The 20,938-nt window shown below is 36.0% G+C and overlaps 1 protein-coding gene across 2 annotated transcripts in view; it reads left to right on the forward strand.

The window, feature by feature from the left end:
* LOC135846316 (uncharacterized) overlaps window positions 1–20,938 on the forward strand; it is an 84,278-nt gene that overhangs the window by 19,170 nt on the left and 44,170 nt on the right. For both annotated transcript variants that reach the window (XM_065365343.1, XM_065365341.1), the window contains 2 exons: window positions 1,701–2,125; window positions 2,203–2,560. In XM_065365343.1, coding sequence (XP_065221415.1) covers window positions 1,748–2,125; window positions 2,203–2,560 — 736 coding nt within the window. In that variant the 5' untranslated portion in view covers window positions 1,701–1,747. The remainder of the gene's footprint in view (window positions 1–1,700; window positions 2,126–2,202; window positions 2,561–20,938) is intronic.

Consider the following 20,938-nt stretch of genomic DNA (forward strand, 5'->3'; position numbering starts at 1 on the left):
TTTTTGGCTCCAATTTGATTTTTAAAAATTCACCAAACTGGAGCCTCCAGCAGATTTTTGAAACTTGAAATTTCCACAAAATTTCATGAAATCAAGTTAGAAATCTGAAATTAACGCTCCACTCCAACCTAAGCACGCTATTAAGTAGACTGCTGGTGGGTTTGAGTCATTTTGGAGACTCCAGCGACTTTTTGAAAATTTTTGGAGCCTCCAGTAGATTTTTGAATCTTACCAAATGCAGTTGAACAGCCGAAATTCATTTTATAAACTAATTTCAATACGTTATGAAGTCGACTGCAGGTGGGTTCAAGTGATTTTGAAGCCTCCAGCAACTTTTTAAAAATTCTTGGAGCCTCCAGTAAATTTTTGAAATTTGAAATTTCCAGAAATGACGTTTTAAAGCCGAAATTCACTCTGAAAACTAATTTTTCAATGTGCTATGAAGTCGACTGCTGGTGGATTTCAAGTCATTTTGGAGCCTCCAACGACTGTTTGAAAACTCTTGGAGCCTCCTGTAGATTTTCAAAACTTGAATTTTCTACACCTACCCGTTATTTTTTTCAAAGTCTGTGTAAGTATTCTAGTTTGAAAACATTTTTTAGTCCCATCGGTCTCGTACTTCTTTGAAAATTTGAAAAATTACCCTTCCATCTCCGTTTGAGGTAGAAAAATTAAATTCAGTGAACGTCCTATTTTTTGATATTGTTCTAAATGGAACTGTAGGCAATTTCAATCCGTTTTGGAGCCTCCAGCGGATTTTTAGAAACTTATTTTTCAAAAAATATCACAAAATCTATCCGAATTGACTTTTAGCATTAATGTGCAGAGTAAATTTTGGCTTTCCAACTCCATTTAATGACATTTTTTTTAGAAATTTCAAGTTTCAAAAATCTACTGGAAGCTCCAAAAGTTTTCAAAAATTCGCTGGACGTTCAACACGACTTCAAATCCACCTGCAATCGACTTCATAGCGTATTGAAATTGTATGTTGGCTTTATCAAGTTTCAAAAATCTGCAGAGGCCTCCAGAACTACTCCAAACGATTTGAAACCGTTTCCAATCCATTTGACAAGTCGAAATTAGGGTATATCCCTAATTTCAGCTTTCTAGATCCATTTGACAAAATTCAGATTTTTCTCCTCGATCGTTTTTGGACTAAATTTGATTTTTTTTAATTCACGAATAATCGAAAAATACACTCCAGCACTTGAAATTTTGACTACTAGTGACAAATTTGTGCATGTGATTTCGACTGACCTGTCAATCGAAATGGCCGCCATTTTGTTAGTAAGACCAACTTTTTTTTGGCTAGTTGGCTTCAAAATGATCCTCAGGATATCCCCTTAAAGAAAGAAGTTGTCCCAGAGGATTGATCATGGTGAAAGGGGGGTGGTGCAATTATTCCTATTGTAGTACCTCTCAAATTTTCAAAAAAAGACTTTCTGATATTTTTTCAGACGTTTTTTATTTTGGAATTCCAAATACTGAGTGAATTTGAGCCAAAATCATTATTTGTGACTATAAACACTCATTTTTTATGCAATTTTCTTCAAATTTGGACGATTTTCATCGACTTTTGATAATTTTTAATTGATTTAAAACGAATTTTTCCAGCATGTTTTTGACAATATTTTCAACGCATTTTTATGTCGTTCGATGTGAATTTTAATTACTGGAATTTTATGTTTTTCTTTTCACAGGTGGATTTATATTGATCGAACGAATCGTACGAAAAAGTCCATCTTAAATGTGCACTTACACAATGGAGTCCATTGTGGACCCTTGCGATTCGGCCGATACCTTGGACCTGGATCCAGATTGGCTGAACAAATACATGGAAACGGAAAACGTATTCTTAGACTATTTGAAATCGCTCACATTTACCTCTCCGTCCAACGTAGACATGGCGGATTCCATTTTACCCGAATACGACGGCTCCGAGAACGGATTCGAAGCCTTAGATAATCTGTGCGAACTGCTAGTTTCACTATGCGATAGTCAATTAAACCGTCACGAGTCTATCGAGTCAACTTCCACTGTACCGAGTCAAGATTCCAAGAAACTCGAGCCCAGAAATAAAAGATCCCTTAAGTGTTTATCTTCTCATTATGGTAAAGAATTACAGGTGAGTACAGCTCCGTATAAGAAAGTGAAGAATGAAGAATCGATGCCAATTCATGTTGTGATAATATGTTTGTGTAGGTCAAACCAAACCGAGCCCGAAGTCACTCGAGTGTCGGAGTCGACGAAATTCTCAAAACTCATCACGATTTGGCTGAAATCGCCTCATCGGAATCTAGACGTAAATCGCGACGCGTCTCTTTGGGCATGCGACCTAAATTTTCCAATTGGTCTAAAGTCAAAGGAGCTTTTAAACGGGATAAGTCAACCGGACGAGCTGATTCCAGAGATGATTACGTCGATGTGATGTGCTACAGCGGTGACGAAACTGGTGAGAAAATCGATCCTTACTCGTCCTCCAGTCATGAAAATACCGGACAGTTGTCTTCCAGCGAAGAAGAATTCGAGTTTTATACCGATGGATTTTTTAACGAAGCTGGTGAGTGAATTTATGATCGATTCTTTTTACATGTAAAAAAAGGTGTTCTCAGTTCGAGGAAAATTTTGTCTGGGATTTTTGTGTGGATGGAAATCGCGTTGAAAAAAAAAACTGATTTAGGAACGAGACTCGTTTGAGAAATAATTGAATCGTTTACGAACGACTGGATAATTTGGAAATGATTTGACTTGGTGATGGTTTTTTTGAAATGAAATAGTTAAATATCATTCTCAAACGATTTTTGGTTAGTTGTATAAAGTTCAAAAAAATGATAATTTTTTAACTTCTGTTTAAAAAATCACTCATGCTGGCGTTCGCGAACGATTCATGCGTATGAAATTGAATCGTTCACGAACTTTTTAGGAAGTTTGTTGTCGGAGACTTTTTTTACCGGTTCTCAATAAAACATAGTATTTTTTTTAATTAATTTTTTTGTGATATCGTTCGCGAACGATTCGTTTGAAAATTGTTGAATCGTTCACGACCGACTGAATTTTTCAAAAAATGAATTTGAAATGTTCTATTTCTTATTGATTGTTATTTTTTTGTGAAGTCGTTCGCGAACGATTCGTTTGAAAAATATTGACTCGTTCACGACCGACTAAATTGTTTTTCGAGAAATGAATTTGAAACGTTCTATTTTTTTTAAAGATTTTAATTTTTTTGTGATGTCGTTCGCGAACGATTCGTTTGAAAAATATTGACTCGTTCACGACCGACTGAATTGTTCGAGAAATGAATTTGAAAGGTTTTACTTATTTTTGATTTTTTTGTGATATCGTTCGCGAATGATTCGTTTGAAAAATATTGAATCGTTCACGACCGACTGAATTGTTCGAGAAATTAATTTGAAATGTTCTACTTATTATTGATTTCTATTTTTTTGTGATGTCGTTCGCGAACGATTCGTTTGGAAAATATTGAATTGTTCACGACCGACTGAATTGTTCGAGAAATGATTTTAAATATTCTATTTTTATTGACTTTTTTGTAATGTCGTTCGCGAACGATTAACGATTCGTTTGAAAATCGTTGAATCGTTCACGACCGACTCATGAATTGTTCGTAAAATCGGAAAAATGAATTTGAAATCAAATCATGAATCAATACCTGTGCATCATTATCATTTCACCGTGCTGTTGATCAAATCTTTTGAATGTCATCGTTCTCGAACGAATCTTTTCCAAATAGATTCGTGTTAAGGTTATTTGTGAACGATTTTTTGTAATGATTGAATCGTTTGAAACTGACCCTCATTCTTGATCTCGAATTTACATAATATTGATGTTTTTCGGTGTATTTTACTGAAGTCGTTCTCGAACGATTCACTACCAAAATGATTCAGTCGTTCACGTTTCAAGATTCAGTAGGAAGTAGGAATGAAATTTCGAAAGACCAACTCAACTGTCTAATAAAACAAGTATTTTCAATTTCAAATTAATTAAATCAATTCCTGTGATTTATGTCGTTCGCGAATGATTCGTTTGAAAAGTGAACGAATTGTTTAATGAGCTATAAATTAACCAATTTTTATACTTTTGGTAGAAAAGTGTTTCTTTTATGACTATTCTCATTTTCTAAATGACCTGTGGACTTGTGATGTCGTTCGCGAACGATTCTTTTGAAAAATAGCGAGCCGTTCACGAACGACTGAATCGTTCGAAAAATGATGATTTTTAAATAGTAGTAGTCTAGTAGATATTATTAGAGAAGCTTAGTTGATTGAAGTCTACGTATGTCAACGAATTTGAAAAAGTCGTTCGCGAACGACTCTTTGAGAAAATAATCACATTCACCTTATTCAGCAAGTTATCATTTCATTTTCTACTTAGTTCTGTTGGTAAAATAACTTATGGCCATGTTCACGAACGATTCATTCCAAAAAGATCGATTCGTTCGCGAACGATTTGTTGAAATAAGATCAAATCATTCGCGAACGATTGAATCATTCTGAATCTGAACTAATGGCCCCATCTTTTTTAAAGTAAGGAATTAAGTGGCTATAGCCTTTTTGAACAGCTCTTTAGAACGTCGTTCGTGAATGATTCATTATCTGACTTTTCTATTTTACACTCATTTTTTGTGGAATCATTCGCGAACGATTCTTTTGAAAAATATTGAGCCGTTCACGAACGGTTGAATCGTTCATGAAATGAATATTGAATCAAATGTCCTGAATGCTGATTGTTTTTAAACGACTCTCTCCCAAAGTGATTCATTTCGGTCCTTTGTGAACAAATTTCCGTAACAATCAAATCGTCCATTACTGACCCCATCACCCTTGTGGTCTCAAATTGCCAAACATTGTCGTTGCTTTTGGTGTATTTTGCTGAAATCGTTCTCGAATGATTCACTTTCAAGATGAATCAGTCGTTCACGATTCAGAATTTAAATGGGAGGTGAAAATTATTTCAACTCATCAACATCAACTGATGTCAAATACTTGAAAAAGGTGACATTTTTTTAATCAACTTTCGTAATTTGTCGTTCGCGAACGACTCGTTGAAAAAATGAACGAATTATTGAATCGTTGAATGATGATCATTTTTACAACGAAATCATCCACTGAAAACGTCTTTCACTCTTTTGGGGTTTTCAAGCTGTATGGTGAGATGGAAGTTCTCACGATGTTGGTGAATTGATTTGAAAATGAATCGTTTTGAACTACTAACTTACAAATTACTCTCTTATTCAACTTGAAAATTAATAACGACGAAAAAATCAAATTATTCGTAGTAAAAATCAATATTTTATCGATGATTAAACCGTTCACGAACGACAGATCCATCCTCACTGAATCGTTCCCACAGAATATAGCTAGAATTAGTAGAATTACGTCTATTCGCGTCTACAGTCTAATTTTATCTCATCGTTTCGTATTTATTAAACTTGTGCAAAAAAATACGCTCGAAATTTACTCCTCGTACCTCTTGTTTTAACGGTACATGGCGGGTGATCGAACTAGACGCCTTCACTTTGATACCTTTTCGACTACTTACCAAAACAGGTTCATGTTGATGATATTAAATTGTCGTCATCGCAGTCTCGCGCCCCTCTCTCGCTCCATTCGCTTTCAATCTGTCATTATAATATCGTTCATGTCGAACCTGTTGTAATAATATACACAGAGAGTCTCTCGGTGATCGATTAGATTATATATTAAGCGTGTAAACATCTGCGCTTTGTTAAACTATCATCTTCAAATACATACCATTCTTGACTTGACTTGAGTGATGAACTGATGATGATTCCCTCTCTCTAAAAGTCGAGAAAAAAAAGCTATCCATTTTTCTTCACGGTTGGCAGAAAAAATTCTTTTGTCCGAATGATGAAACAGATTGCTTTCTGACCCTTCTAGAGATACTAAAATTAGGCCAATTGCAAACAACCTTACTGGCGAGAAGTGATTATTATTTCGATAATTTATTTCATGCCTCTGTCTGTGTAGTGTGCTTTGAAGTGCTTTAAATTAAAGGGGCGAGAAAAAAAAACCACAAAGTATCTAAAGAATTTTTGTACTCGTAACTCTGTTTTAAATACAATTAATACTAAGATGATTATCTCAGACACAGAATCATTTCCGAATAAAAATTTTTCAGTATCCCTTTCGAGCGCCTTCGCAATTTTTTCGATGACATATTCATGTAATTATACATGCATCGTGTCTGCGATATTTATAATATGCTGGTCGCACGTGGACTACAAATGTTTCTTTCTTGTTTCGTTTTTTTTCTCGCGTCTTACTCTGGTGAAATTTTTTCGTTTGATTATACGTATTTTTTCCTCGTGTAAATTTTTTATTCCTCGAATGATTCAATATACTAACGGACATACCAGATATTGTTAATAGGGAAGCAGCTGAAGTAAATGGCATCTAGGAGAGGGTAAAGGGGTGGAGGTACTAAAAGTGGTCTTATATTAATTCGGACTTTCGTTAGTGGACCAAGACGGACGTACCCGCATGAATAATCGAGATCTTGATTTTTTACGGCGAAATTTTAAATGAGTCTTCTTCGATTACGCAGTTTTATTAAATTTTTTACAAGTTGTGCAATTTTTCTGATAATTTATAGCTCATGTAGTTGTATGAGACTTTCTTCCTGGTGATGGAATTATTACCTTTCTCTGTTCCTTCCATTTCATTGAATTTAAACATATCTTAAAGATTACGTTAGAACTATAAATATGAGATATAATAATACATGCACTGCTTAAAAATGGCATAAAATGTTTCTCAAAACAAAGAACTTACTTACTTGATGAAATAAAATTTGTTTCAAAATACAAATATAGCGTTTAATGCTTAGGGTGTCTGTCCAATGGTCCTGCTTCTGTCCTGTTTTCAATTTTTAAATCAAGTTTTGATTTATTTTCAATTTTTTTTTCAAAATTTTGAACTTGAGTTTCATTTTTAAATTCTTATTGAAATTAATGAAATAGAGGAGTCGGGTCAGGCTTCAGGGTCAGTGAATTTATTTAATAAATTTTGACTCGACCCCTCTCTTTTCGGTCGAATTTAAACATGTTTTCAAAAATCCTGTTGAAAATTCGCCAAAAAGTTCTAATTTTCTGTTTTTTCACAATTATTTTTCTTATTCATTTTTTGTTTTTTTTTTTTTTATTATTTTGAAAAGAAGGTAAATTTTGACCTGAAAAATGTTTTGAATAATAATCATTACCCCTCCCCCTCATCCCTCCTCCCAGATTGGACCATTTGATAATATCTTGCCAAATTTTTCATCGTACTCCCCAAAAAATTGACATTTTTTTTCAATTGCAAAAAAAATAGGCTACCTACTGCTTTTTAAATGTTTGAACCAAACATTCAGATTTTCTGTTTTTTCCCTCTTTCTCTCGAAATTTTGAATTTTTTCACCATTGTTCCCTGTTTATAAAAAAAATTCAATAAATTTCGACCTTTTTACATCTTTCAGATTTTTAAATTTTTTCAGAATTGTTTTGTTGAAAAAAACATATTTTTTCTCCTGGAATAATTTTATTTTGAATAAATTTTGACCTGATCATCTCTCTTCCTCTCTCTGTCTTTTCTTGGTGGAATATCTTGCTAACTCTTTTGCCCCCTCCCCAAAAAAATTTATCGATTTTGTTCAAATTGTGGAAAAATGTACCCCTTCTCTCGTACATGTTCAGATTGAAAATTGAATTTTTTTACACTTTTCAAAAATTTGAATTGTTTACAATACCTATTCTTTGTTTCTTGATTTTTGAAAAAAATCGCCATGAAACAATTTCATCTTTGAATAAATTTTGGCCCAATTACCTCCCTCCCCTCCCCCTTCTATTCCTTTTTCAAATTTTCGTCCAAGAGTCTTGCGTTTTTTTAAAACCAAAATTAACGAGAGAGTTTTGCTTTATCCCAGTTTTGAATCAAATTGCAAATTTTCAGTTTAGTCTCTTTGATTTGGAACTTTTTCATTTTGAGGATACAGAATAGGTACAGATGACTGACGAGCTGTGCTCTAAAATTTCTGAACTAAAAAATAAAATAAAATAATTGTCCTCGAATCATGTTTTGGATAATCGGGTCGTGTGGCGGACTAAAAGGTGAGGAGGGAGGGGCCGAATGCCCCAAAAATTTTAAAATGATTACAAGAAATCTGCACAATTCAAGAATATTCTGCTCAACATTTTCGGAACCCTATATAGCCCTGCAGCTGCACAATTGCTTCAGAAATGAAGAAGTCAACGCTATAGCAAATTGATTAAAAATGAATGAAGTAGCTATTAATTTTGGAAAATTTTGAACCCTTCCCCTCCCCCCCCCAATTGTTGTTCGTTAGTCGAAAATTTGCCCTCTCACTGTCTCCAGTCCGGTCAAAATGGTCGCTAGATTATGAGAATTTTGACCTTATTCAAAAATGTTGATGCTCATTGATAAATCTTTTTAAATTGCACTTCCCTCCCCCTTAGGTCAAAATTATTCTTTGAAGTTCGACTTTTTTTTTTGGTGCTTTTTGATTTTTGTGATCAAAGAAATCAATGCTAGCCAAATCGTCTAAAAATAACTAAAATAAATTAGTGCTATTTTTTAAAAATTTTCAGTGCATTTCACTTCTCTCCTCCTGCTTCAGTTCATCTCTCAAGATCCTGAATCCTGATGCTCTAAATATGATGGGAAAATGAGTACTTATCTACTTCAATTTTTCAACTTTAACCCTCCCCTCCCACTCCTTCTGCTATTTGGCGTGTGCGTGTTCAAAAGATTTTAAAAATTGAGAAAATTATTTGGAGAATTGGAAAATTTGAGGAAAATAATTTCTCTGAAAAAACTAGACTTTATAGTGGGTGATTTTTCATTTAAAAAAATGTTGATGGAATATAGCAATCTCATCAAGATGTGAAAAAATGTTCAATATACAGGTTGATGTGTAACCCCCTCCCCTCCTCATCCCTATCCTCTCTTTCTTGTTCACATATTTTGCAATATTTATCAGAAAATCCCAAAGTTCATTTTTGTCAAGTTCAGGGGTTCCCAAAGTATTAGATTTCTTCTCTGGAATATGGTAACTTTGAGATTATCTCCTTAATAATATAGTATGATTGGAATTTAACAGCTAATTTACATTTCATCGTGATGCAGAACATCAAAAGATCACCTGAAGCCAAAAAAATTAAAATTGAAAAAAAAATTCTGAAATTTTGAAATTTTTCAAACTTTGAGCTCATTGATTTGAAAATTTCAAATTTTTTCACGTCTAGTTGAGGCCATTTGACTTCAATTTTTTGATGACTCTGTCAAATTTGAAAAAAAATAAAGAAATTGAAAAACAACTTATTTTTTTGGCACTCAAAAATTTTTAAATTTTCAACTTCGAGCTCATTGATTTAAAAACTTGAAAGTTTTTACACGTCTTGTTGAGGTCATTTTGACAGAGGGCAGATTGGCCCCACTGCCGAAGGTAGTGCTGACGTAACATATCCCTTATAGTAAATGTAGGTAACGTGTATAAATATCTTAAAAGAAGTAGGCTAAGTACACTATGTACTCGCGCATACAAGGTGGCACCCTTCTCGAAGAGAAAGGGTTCGCGAGCTGCTAGGAAAGGGCTCGCGAGCCGTTGACAGTTATAACTCGAGATAGGGATTCTTGGTGACATTTATAGCTTGAGATAGGATTTTTGGGCATAAATTAACAAAATCACATAAATTTTTTAAATTTATGTGTACTTAGCAATTACGCTATTGGTACGACCCCACAATTAGGGGTGGAGACTTGACCATCTCAAGTCTCTTTATAATACTGATCTTTGCACTGTAATCCTCAGTAGTAATTGGCAGTTCTTACTCAATGAAGCAGAAACGTTAAGTCTCTTGTCTCTGTGATTCGCGGTCGTCGGTTCTTTAGCAGGACGTTGATAAAATTTATGCCATGGGAGCGCCTCATACGAGGAGACCATGGCAAAGTTCTTTTGTTTTCTCCATCTCTCTTGATGGTAAATAGCCTGCAACCTTTTTAGATTAATCAAACATGTGTTCGATTAATAACAAGTGTACCTTTTTGGTATTTTGGGATGTATCCGGACATCACCGAAATACGCAAAGAATTAAAATGCACCTCTTTTAGTTAAGTTCCATCGAACGCCTTAGTATTGGGTAGGCACTCGAAAGAGATGGAAAACTTGTACAGTTTGTCGTAAGTGGTGAGATACACTTATTTTATTAAATTATAAACCATTCACATAGATTTCGAGCAAGGTGTTGTAATCTATGATGACTGGGCGGTGATGCTTGAAAATTGCAATCGATCGTAATTGGCCTCATCGGTAGTTATTTTTTTTTGGTTTGCAATGCTTGAAAATCGTAATGAGCGTAAGGTATCGTAATGATTGTGGAATTTTGCGTCCAAAAATGAAAATTACACGGTTACTTACGAGTAAAAAATGTAAAAGTTTTCTAATCTAATTCGATCTTTGTCCATTTTCATTGGATTTTCAATTAATTTCATTTTCAATACGCGATCAGATGCAATTCAATTTGAATTTAAAATTTCTAATATACATTTTAAAAAACGTAGAACGAGATATAGATATGAAAAAATTTGCCACTCCAGTTTCATTTCAAGCAGCCAACAATTTCTCAAAAAAAAATTTATCATTATTATCAACTTTTCAAGCATAGCAGTTTCCCAATACGACAGTTCACGCTGTTTTCGTCAAAATTTTCATTACGACCGATCACACTGATAAAGCCGATTACGAATTTCAAGCATCACCGCCCTGATGACTAATATTTATGTTGTTTTCTCGTGTAAATATTACCAAAACTACCTATTTTCGCATATCCTATTCTTCACAGGTGTTTAGGGTAAAATCTCATGATAGATTGTTTTGATTTTTATGATCTACGCCAACACACGCATGGCGAGATCATCTCAAAGTAAATTCATTCGTTTCATACATTCTACTAAAACTAGAGAATATTACGTATGTCGATGAATTTGTGTGTAAAATGTAAATATACCTTGTAAATAGAGCAGAGTCTTATTTATTAGGTATCTTTTTAAATGATGTATAGGGCAGAATAGTCCAACTACACCTTTCTGAGCTATCTAGGTATTGGCAAATATTCCCTGCCTAAGGAATATTTCTAATCTTCCCCAATGGTAATAATTATCACCTATACCACCTATAGTATGGAGGCTTTTCCCCCCTATATCAATTTGGCCACAATTCTTTGGTGACTATCAAATTGAATAAAAATAAAATTAAAAAACAACCTATTCTTTTGGCACCCAAAAATTTTGAAATTTTTCAAGCTTTGAGCTCATTGATTTGAAAAATTTGAATTTTTTCACGTCTTGTTGAGGCCATTTGACTTTAATTTTTTGATGGCTCTATAAAATTAAAAAAAAAAAAATTAGAAAAAAACTTATTCTTTTGGCACCCAAAAATTTTGAAATTTTTCTATTTTGAGCTCATTGATTTGAAAATGTCAGATTTTTTCATATATTGTTGAGGCTATTTGGCCATCATTTTTTGGTGGCTCTATCAAATTGAAAAAAAAAATTGGAATACAACTTATTCTTTTGGCACCCAAAAATTTTGAAATTTTTCAATTTTGAGATCATTGATTTGAAAATTTCTGATTTTTTCACGTCTTGTTGAGGGCATTTGGCCATAATTATTCTTTGTTGGCTCTATCAAATTACATTAAAAAAAAATTAAAAAACAACTTATTCTCTTGGCACCCAAAAATGTTGAAAATTTTTTAACTTTGAGCTCATTGATTTAAAAATTTCAGTTTTTTTCACGTCTTGTTGAAGCCATTGATGGCTCTATTAAATTTCAAAAAAAAATTAAAAAAAAATTGAAAAACAACTCGTTTTGTTGGCACCCTGTAATCATGGATTTTTTTTCCAATAGATGAATAATTATATGTTTTTTTAAATTAGATCCAATTTATAACAACACTCTTCGATTAGTCAACCACTTTTCTAGATCTTTTTTCGTCCAAATATCTCAAAAAGAAAAATTTGAGAAAACTGAAAAACTACTAATCAATCGATCATACAAAAAAGTAATATTTTCCTTGGCCAAATCACACGTTTAAAATGTACGTGATCCATAAAGCGATTCGCATGACCGTTGAGCGGTCACGTGATGAGTTTCTTTAGACGTTATTGTCTGCCCTAGTTCACCATTCATTCGTTGTCAAAGTTGATAAAGGTATGTAAAGCCAACTAATATCCCAGTCAGTGGCTCGAGAAAGAAAAACCAATGATTTTTACTATACATAATGCTACGAGTACGACTTCAACGAGCAACATGGCATGGCTTAGTGTAAACGAAGCATTGTTTATTTTACAAGTTTGCCAAGTTCAACAAGAGCATCGTCGTCGGAGATTTACCTGAAACAGTGAAATTTGTCACCTGCAGTAGTAATCACTAATTTGCCTCGAGGTGGATTTAAAAAAATTCTTTCCAAGTTACTGTTGTAGTAGGTCACGAAGAAGAAACAAAAAGTGCCATTTTTTTCTCCTCAATAAGTAAAAAGGTCACCGGACTGTAGGCTGAAGCTCGTATGGAAGACAGAGAGAAAAAAATCGCTCTCAGATCATAGGTATGGATGGATTCAACTATACTGGCGACTTTATGATGGGAGGAATAGTTTTGAAAAATTCATTAAAATTTAATACGCTGTACCTAGAGACCAACACCAGGCGACCTACTAGGTTATACGTAGAAAATACGCGATTGTATCCAGAGAAAGAAAGGCCAAGACGAATACCGCGATGATGGTGGTGTTTAGAGAACCATCGTCCTCCATCCACGTCCCATCACAATTGGAAACTATTCGATAATCTTTAAATTCGTACCGAAGTCACGTCTTTGGCGGTGGAAAAAAATGAATCATCCCCGAGTACACGGTGACGACGGTGGTGTAAGGTCGTCCCAAAAACCAACCACCAAGTACACGCAGCAACAACGTAGGTAGAGGTACCAAACAAGCTCATCTCACGATTCGGCAAATATTTGAAATTCTATCAAAAGAGCGAGAAAAGAAATTCGCGCCTTAGCCGAGTACTATTAATCCAGCTTGTCGCGGATATTTTCACCTCAAAGGGATCCCGCCCGCGAGAAGCGAACACTTTAATGTACGTGAAATCGCGAACCACCAAGAACCTGTCAACCGGTTCACAGCGATCTCTGTAAGATCTCCAACATACTATGGGAACTGGTCCTGAAGGCTGAAATCAGATCTAGATGGCGTTTTCGTCCCTCACCCTTCGACTATCGACTACCTTCTGTTTACACGAGTACAGAGTACTATGGATGTTGATGATGATAATTAGAGCGGAGGCGTAGGAGGCGGTGGCGCCCGGTGCAAATTAACCGGAGGTAAAGGTGGTAGTCGCTGCTGCTGGTGGGCTCTCCAGTCTCCAGACTCGCGAACGCCGAACGCGTCAACCTACTATAGCTAAATGGTAAATCTCGCACTCGCTTCTCGATGCACTATAAGGATAGGGAGACTGCCTTGCACCGTACTGTACTACGAGTACCTACCTTCTACTCGTGCAGAAGAGAGCTATTATTGTAGAAATTACACATATTTAAAAAGCACCAAACAGCGTACACAATATCGCGCGCCGAGATGAAATACCAAAATATATACACACTCTCTGGAAAACATCTGTTGCGTAAACATTTGTCCGCATTCCGAGTATTTAGTTCGGCGGCTTCGGCTTCGGCATCGTCATCGGCACCGGCACGGGCACCGAGTTATCACGTCAGCCGCTCCGTATTTGACTTTCATGCTCGAGTAATTGATTACCTTTGCATTTACTCGTACTCGTACTCGGTTTACATTTTTTACTCTGAAATTATAGAGGAACGTGCGCCGCAGTCTCTTATTATCGTAGAAGTGAGTGTTGCATGCAGTTGTCATTGTAAGAGCGAAAGTGTTTCAAGGTGGAGGTGGAGGTGGATGATGTTTCGTCTTCTCGTGGCGGTGTTGAGGTGAGCTTGAGCCAAGCAGGGATGAATAGTTCAAAAGTTACGTGATTTTAGATTTCTTACGATTTTTTTCATCCATTTGATGTCATTAAAAATGTAGAATTTTAACATAGGTATCGCCGGTATCGGTAAATTTTTTCAACATTTTTATCCTTCTCTCCCCTCACTTCCTTCCCTTTTTTGAGATACAGGTTTGGATCTCGAAATCAAATTCCGCGTTCTATGGTCAGAGGCCTGACAAAATGATGTGTCATGGGGGGGGGGCTACAATTTTCTCAACTTTTTACTCCGGAACCCCTTCTCTCCCTGCAGCATTTTTCATGCCAATTACCTGTATGGAGAGGTGCTGGGGGCCGTGGATGGGGTCAAATTCAAAATCTGATGTCATATTCGTATTCAGCGTCACCAAAAACATACTATTTCATGTGTCACACGAATGTAATCATTTTTTTTCGACTTTTACCCCCTTTGGGGAGGTGCTGGGGGCCGTGGATGGGGTCCAATCGAAAATCTGACGTAATATTCGTGTTCAACGTCACCAAAAACATACAATTCAATATGTCACATGCCCCAGGTTTTTTTCGAAAGTTTTGCCCAAAATTTCAACGGCAAGAGAATAAATGAAATAAGTTATGCAGACGACAAAGTGATCCTTGCTGAGACAGAGGCGCAGATGCAGAAAATGATCAACCAAATCAACAGTGCTGGATTAAAATATGGAATGAAAATAAATGCAGGCAAGACCAAGGTGATGAGATTTACGAAAGGAGATGATAAAGAGGTCAAAATCAACATCGGATCACAAGAAATTGAAAATGTAAAGCAATTCAGGTACCTTGGAGCACTGATAAACAACGATGGTAGAGATCATAAAGAAATCAAATCACGGATTGGAATGGCAAAGACTGCTTTCAACAACCTTGCCAATGTGCTGGGAAATCGAACGATGAGTATTGATCTGAGGAAGAGAATTATGCGATGCTACGTATGGACCGTTCTGAAGTATTCCTGCGAAACATGGACCATGAGTGCAGAATGCGAGAAGAAAGTATCCGCTTTTGAGATGTGGTGCTATCGAAGGCTACTACGGATCTCATGGAAGGACTTCGTTACCAACAAGGAAGTACTAGCAAGAATAGGAGAGGAGCGGAAAGTCGTAGTTGAAGACATCAAAAACAGAAAGCTAAAGTATTTAGCTCATAAAATACGAGAAAACGGTATTTTCATGCTAGCGGTACAGGGGAAAATCCAAGGAAGATCGACGAGAGGGAGGAAAAGATCGGAACTGTTGACAACAAACTCACCAGCCAACTCCCCCTGCAAGACCCTGAAGGAAACAATTAGATACGCTAGATACCGGCTAATATAGATGGACATATACGCTATCTCCTGTAAAGGAGCGCGACTACGACGACGACGGCGGTGGGGGTGCTCCCCCTCATTTGAGAGATCCCATCTTGAAAGTAAGATATTTCGAAAAAGCATCAATAGGTACATCAATAGAAATTTTTTCAGATTTTTAAATGGTAGCTCCCACTTACAGCGCCATTTTGAAATTTGAACTTTCAATTTGAAAGTTCAACTTTCAACTTTTGCAAATTTCAAAATGCTTAAAAAATTCAAAATTCAATGCCCGTTTGAACTGTGAAATCAATTTTGATCAATGTATCATAGCTTCGGAGGAATGCGCTGCTGAAGTTGAGTACCTCGAGACAATGTGAAAATAATGGAAGCCTCCCACCCGCCCCCTGAGGGGGGTAGGACCAAACTGATTGCGGGTTTCTTACTTACTGGGTGGGTAGATATTGTAAAAAAAATTTGAGCGAAATCGAAAGACATGACTCAAAAAGTAGGTCGAATTGACATGGAATGACCCACAGGGTGTCTATAGGGTGGGCCGTCTTTGACATTTTTTTTGGAAATTTGGTGAGGGGGTGATAAAAAGTTGTGGGGGGACCTCCAAAGACTGTAGGAAAATTTCGAGGTCTCAGACTTCACCCAGCACTTTGCAACCGGGGTTCAAAATTTTAAAATTTTCAAAAAAATCAAAGAAAAATTGTTTTTAATTTTTTTGATGGTTATTGGTCACATTACGCTTATTTAAGAGAAAAAAGCCATTTTCAATCAGGGGTTTCACTTTATTGGAGATTTTATCTCGCTTTTAAGATACGCAAAAACAGTCATTTTCACAAATTTGTTATTCATTTTGAAGTCTAGGATGCCTTTTGTCATTATTTATGACCTGAAATGACCCCTCCCCTCCCTCCTCCACCTCCGGAGATTCCGAATTGGCGCACAATTTCGATAGAAAATGAATATTGGCATTGGTAAGTAATCTTTGAAAATACGTATGTACCTGCGATTCTCTAACTCAATATCCCGATTGGCGATTACCATACTTTGTGCGGCTATTTCGATTGAATTGTCTAAATTCTCTCTTTTTGCTTTTGGGTTCAATTTTTTCAAACATCTGAGGTTTATTGACTTCAACATGTTACATTACATACAAAGATACCTTAAAACATACGAACTGAAATAATTAACAGGACATCACAGATAGATTATCCCACACCTATGCGCTCAGGGCGCGAGCGGTGAGGGGCTCTCTCTATGTACAATTTGAGAAAATATCGATTAAATAAATAATTATAACATGCAACAGCTAAATAATTGAACATTAAAGCAAATACAAAGAGAAATATAGAGAAAAAAAAATAAAAAATAAAATAACAATAATAAAAATAAAACAAAATAAAAGCAATATAGTGGAAAGAATAATGTATAAGTAATTTTAAACTTCAAGTATAACACCAGATGATGATTAAAGAATAAACAAGTAAGGACAATAAGCCATTATACATATATTTAAGAGGAGAGTATTGACATCACAAAATTCAGCTACAAACAAACCTAGACATGGGTAACAGTGACGACGCATGAATTAACTAAACACCTCATCTAACTGACAAATCAAAGATTAATATCTTCATAGACTATTTACCAGGTAAATAACTTCAGAGAATCAATGACACTGCAAACTAACTCCATCTATGTTGGGGGGGCACTACCTAGATACTCGACCAGCCATTTGAGCAATCCTCTCTGAAAGGACTTTGCTTTCTCCTTTTCACGCAAATTATGAGGAACGCTATTGTACAAAGCAGGGAATTGGTACGGAGCCTGCATCCTCGTTCGTGACACATGCCAGTCTGGTACTTTTGCCACTGTATCCCGCCTTCTGAGCCCTGATCTATTACTCACACCTACTCCAAATTTTACTCTCTTTTTATGTACATATGATGCAGCCACATAGGTATACAAACTGGGCAACTGTAAAATTTCCAATCTTTTGAAGTGGTCTTTGGTAGAATCTCGCCGCTGGAGACCCACAATGTTCCTTATGGCCCATTTTTGCAACTTGAAAATTGGATTTAAATGCATATCAGCAGCTCCACCCCACGCTATAAGCCCATATCTTAGAACCGAATCAAAAAGCGCATAATATATTTTTCTTAGGTGGTATTCGCCAAAAAAACCAAACAGGTAGTACAAAAGATAGTTGATATTACGTAATTTTGCCTGAAGAAATTCCGAGTGAGCATTCCAAATCAATTTTGCATCAAACACAATGCCCAAGTATTTCATTGTTTGTACCTGGACCATGGGCCTACATTTACATTTGTTTTCACAAATTATTTTTTCATGTAGAAAACATTTACCCAGTAGGGTCGGAACATCTCTTAGGCTATAGGCCATAACTTTGGTTTTTTCCAGGTTTGGCGTTAATTTATGTACAGCAAGCCATAAGTTTAGTACTTTCATTGCCGAATTTATCATTTTAATGAGGCTGTTCATGGCATAAGCTGAAAAAACCAGGGCGATGTCGTCCGCAAAGGCATACACAGAACTCAACAGATTGACCTTGAAAATATCGTTGATAAAGATTAGGAAAAGAAGAGGGCCTAAGACACTTCCCTGCGGAACACCATTTTTTACGTATTGATAGCTTCCTACATGTTCACCCACTCTAACTGCCTGCTCACGCATACCCAAATAAGAGTTTAACCAGTTGTGAAATATTCCCCTAAAGCCGCAATTATATAATTTATTCAAAAGAATATCATGATCAACAGTGTCAAAAGCTTTTTTCAAATCGATGTATGCCACTGCAACTTTTTTCCCACCCTCTAGAAGACTACTGATTTCCAGTATCTTATCATAGAGTGCATCATCCGTTGACTTATTTGGAAGAAATCCATATTGTCTTTCGCTAAAGTAACCAAATTTTTGTAAAAATTTCAACATTCTATCCTTCATAATTTTTTCAAATGTTTTCGAAATAACTGGTAATAATGAAATTGGTCTGTAATTTCCCATTAATTTTTCATTCCCCTGTTTGTAAATAGGGACTACTATCGATTTTTTGAGACATTTTGGGAAGATGCCCTTCTCAAGAGAGAGATTGAAAAGGTCTGTGAGGGGTGCTGCTAATTTTTCAGCATTTTCACGAAGTACCCTGGCTGGTATACGATCAAATCCCGTAGCTGGTTTATTGGGCAATTTCATCAAACCACTGAAAGTTTCTACTGGGGTAATCTCATGGACCTGAAAGCTATTAATTATGGTTGTTTTTGCAAATGTATCAGGGTGGTTTTCAGACTCAAATTTTTTAGATAAATTTTCAACCGTACTAGTGAAGTATTCCCCAAACTTATTCGCCACCAAGACACCGTTAGATGCCACGTCAGTAGTTAGGTTATCTATTTCAATTTTTTTAATATCTTTTTTCGCCTCCCCTTTTACCCTCCTAATGTAACCCCAGTATTTTTTAGAGTCATTACCAAAATTGTCCAGCACTGTAGAGTGGTATTCCCTATTTTCTAGACGATTTTGTTTCACCACTAGTTTTGAGACCTCCTGATACCGATCCCGTAGCTCTTTGTCGTGTTTACGTACTTTCATTAATTTATACAGTCTCGCTTTTTCATGTGACAAGCTAACTAGTAGAGGAGAAGCCCAGGGTTTCCTAGCACGCCTGTTCGAGCGGATTTTTATGGGAGATGTTGATTGTTGAATTAGATCTTGCAATTTATTGATAAACAGTTCAAAAGCTGTGTCTACATCATCGATACTGGACACATCATCCCAGTTTGTATTATGTACTTTTCCCTTAAGTCTGGGATAATTAATGTACCCATTTTCCACAGTTTGCCCCTTATTATTTGCCACTGCCGCCAAGTTCACCAAAATGGCCCTGTGATCAGACACGTCAGCATTTTCAACACGACAAGTCACACTTATTGACATATTCCCTGGACGATATTTCCCCTTAACAAAAACATGATCTATACACGAATTTAAATTGCCAAAGAAGCGTGTAGGCTCATAGACCAAGCACTCATACCCATACGATTCAAGAAGATTTAAATAGTTGGTCACTCTTGGTACTTTTTTACAAATATCAATATTGAAATCTCCAGTAAGTAGCACATCTTTACTAAAGGAAGACACTAAACTCTCAAGCTCCGTAAGAAAAACCTCATCAGCCACCTTACAAAATCTATAAATACCCACCACTTTTAGTTCATAATGAGGAAGTTTCACACATAACGAGTTGTATGAAGTACCTGAGTAACCAACAACATCAGCCCCAAGTTCTCTCTTAACATAGCAAACAACACCCCCCGCCGCTACTCCACTTCTCTCTTCAAGAAATACATTGTACCCCACAATTTCAAAGTTATTCAATTCATGCCGCTTCAGCCACGTCTCCGTAAGTAAAATGATATCAAACTCTTCGCCTCCACTCCTCAAAAATGAACTTAGCCTATTGAAATTCTTACGTAATGATCTCACATTTAAATTTAGTATTTTCAAGGAGTAACTTGACATTTAGAAAAAAACAAAAAATAAAGAACAATCTAGACTAGGTAAATAAACGAATAAAATAGATAGAATACTGATACAAATGAATATGAGGACCGCCTAGCGATTCTACGTAGAGTTTTGATTAGAGATCAGCCCAGCACTTCTCAACTCTCCGATTTGTGCTAAACTGTTTATCTTAATACGAGGTAGGCCAGGGCCAACACGAGCATATACAATACCATTATGACAATTCACAGACTGATACCCAACCTTCAACAAGGTTCTCGCTTGCCGCAGCAGGTTAGCAGTGAAAGGAGCAAGATGATCATTGGCATAAACCGCTACTTCAGGACTTCCTCCAAACAAATCGGCCGTTGGTTTCACTCGTCTATATCCGCGCATTAATTCTTCCTTATTGATTCTGTTTACAAATTTTACAACGAAGGAGGGGGGTTGACTATTATTCCTTTTTGCTGGTAGACGATGACAGGCGACTATATCTCGACGATCAATTTTTACCCCAACAACAGCAGCAGCTTTAATCGCAATATCATATGGATCTTCGTCTGTCGCCACTGGAATTCCACTCAGGATAACATTGTCCCTTCGAGTGTAGTTTTGAAGTTCCTCCGTTTCTACATAATGTTGCCAGTCATTCTCTTCAAGTTCTTTTACTCGTTTTTCGAGGACCTCAACTTTCTTGGCATACTCTTCGCTACAGCCTTTCGTTTCTAGAGTTTCCAACCTGGTCTTTACGTCATTTATACAGGCATCCATCTGATTCAACCTAAACCGTAGTGAGAGAAGAAATTCGTAAATTTAATCAGAATGCTGTCAAAAAAGACGTTCATACAGGTATTCAAACCTACTGTGAACTAATTTAAAATATAATTTCTGATGGTAAAATAGTACAATAAAACTGATGAGAAATCGAAAAGAAACACCAAAATATCTCTAGAAATTACACTACTAGGCCTAATTCAAACGCCAAATTTAATTTTTCAAATTCTGAACTGAGTACATATGAAGAGCTCAA

The sequence above is a fragment of the Planococcus citri genome, chromosome 5, assembly GCF_950023065.1.
Source record: "Planococcus citri chromosome 5, ihPlaCitr1.1, whole genome shotgun sequence".
NCBI lineage: Eukaryota > Metazoa > Arthropoda > Insecta > Hemiptera > Pseudococcidae > Planococcus > Planococcus citri.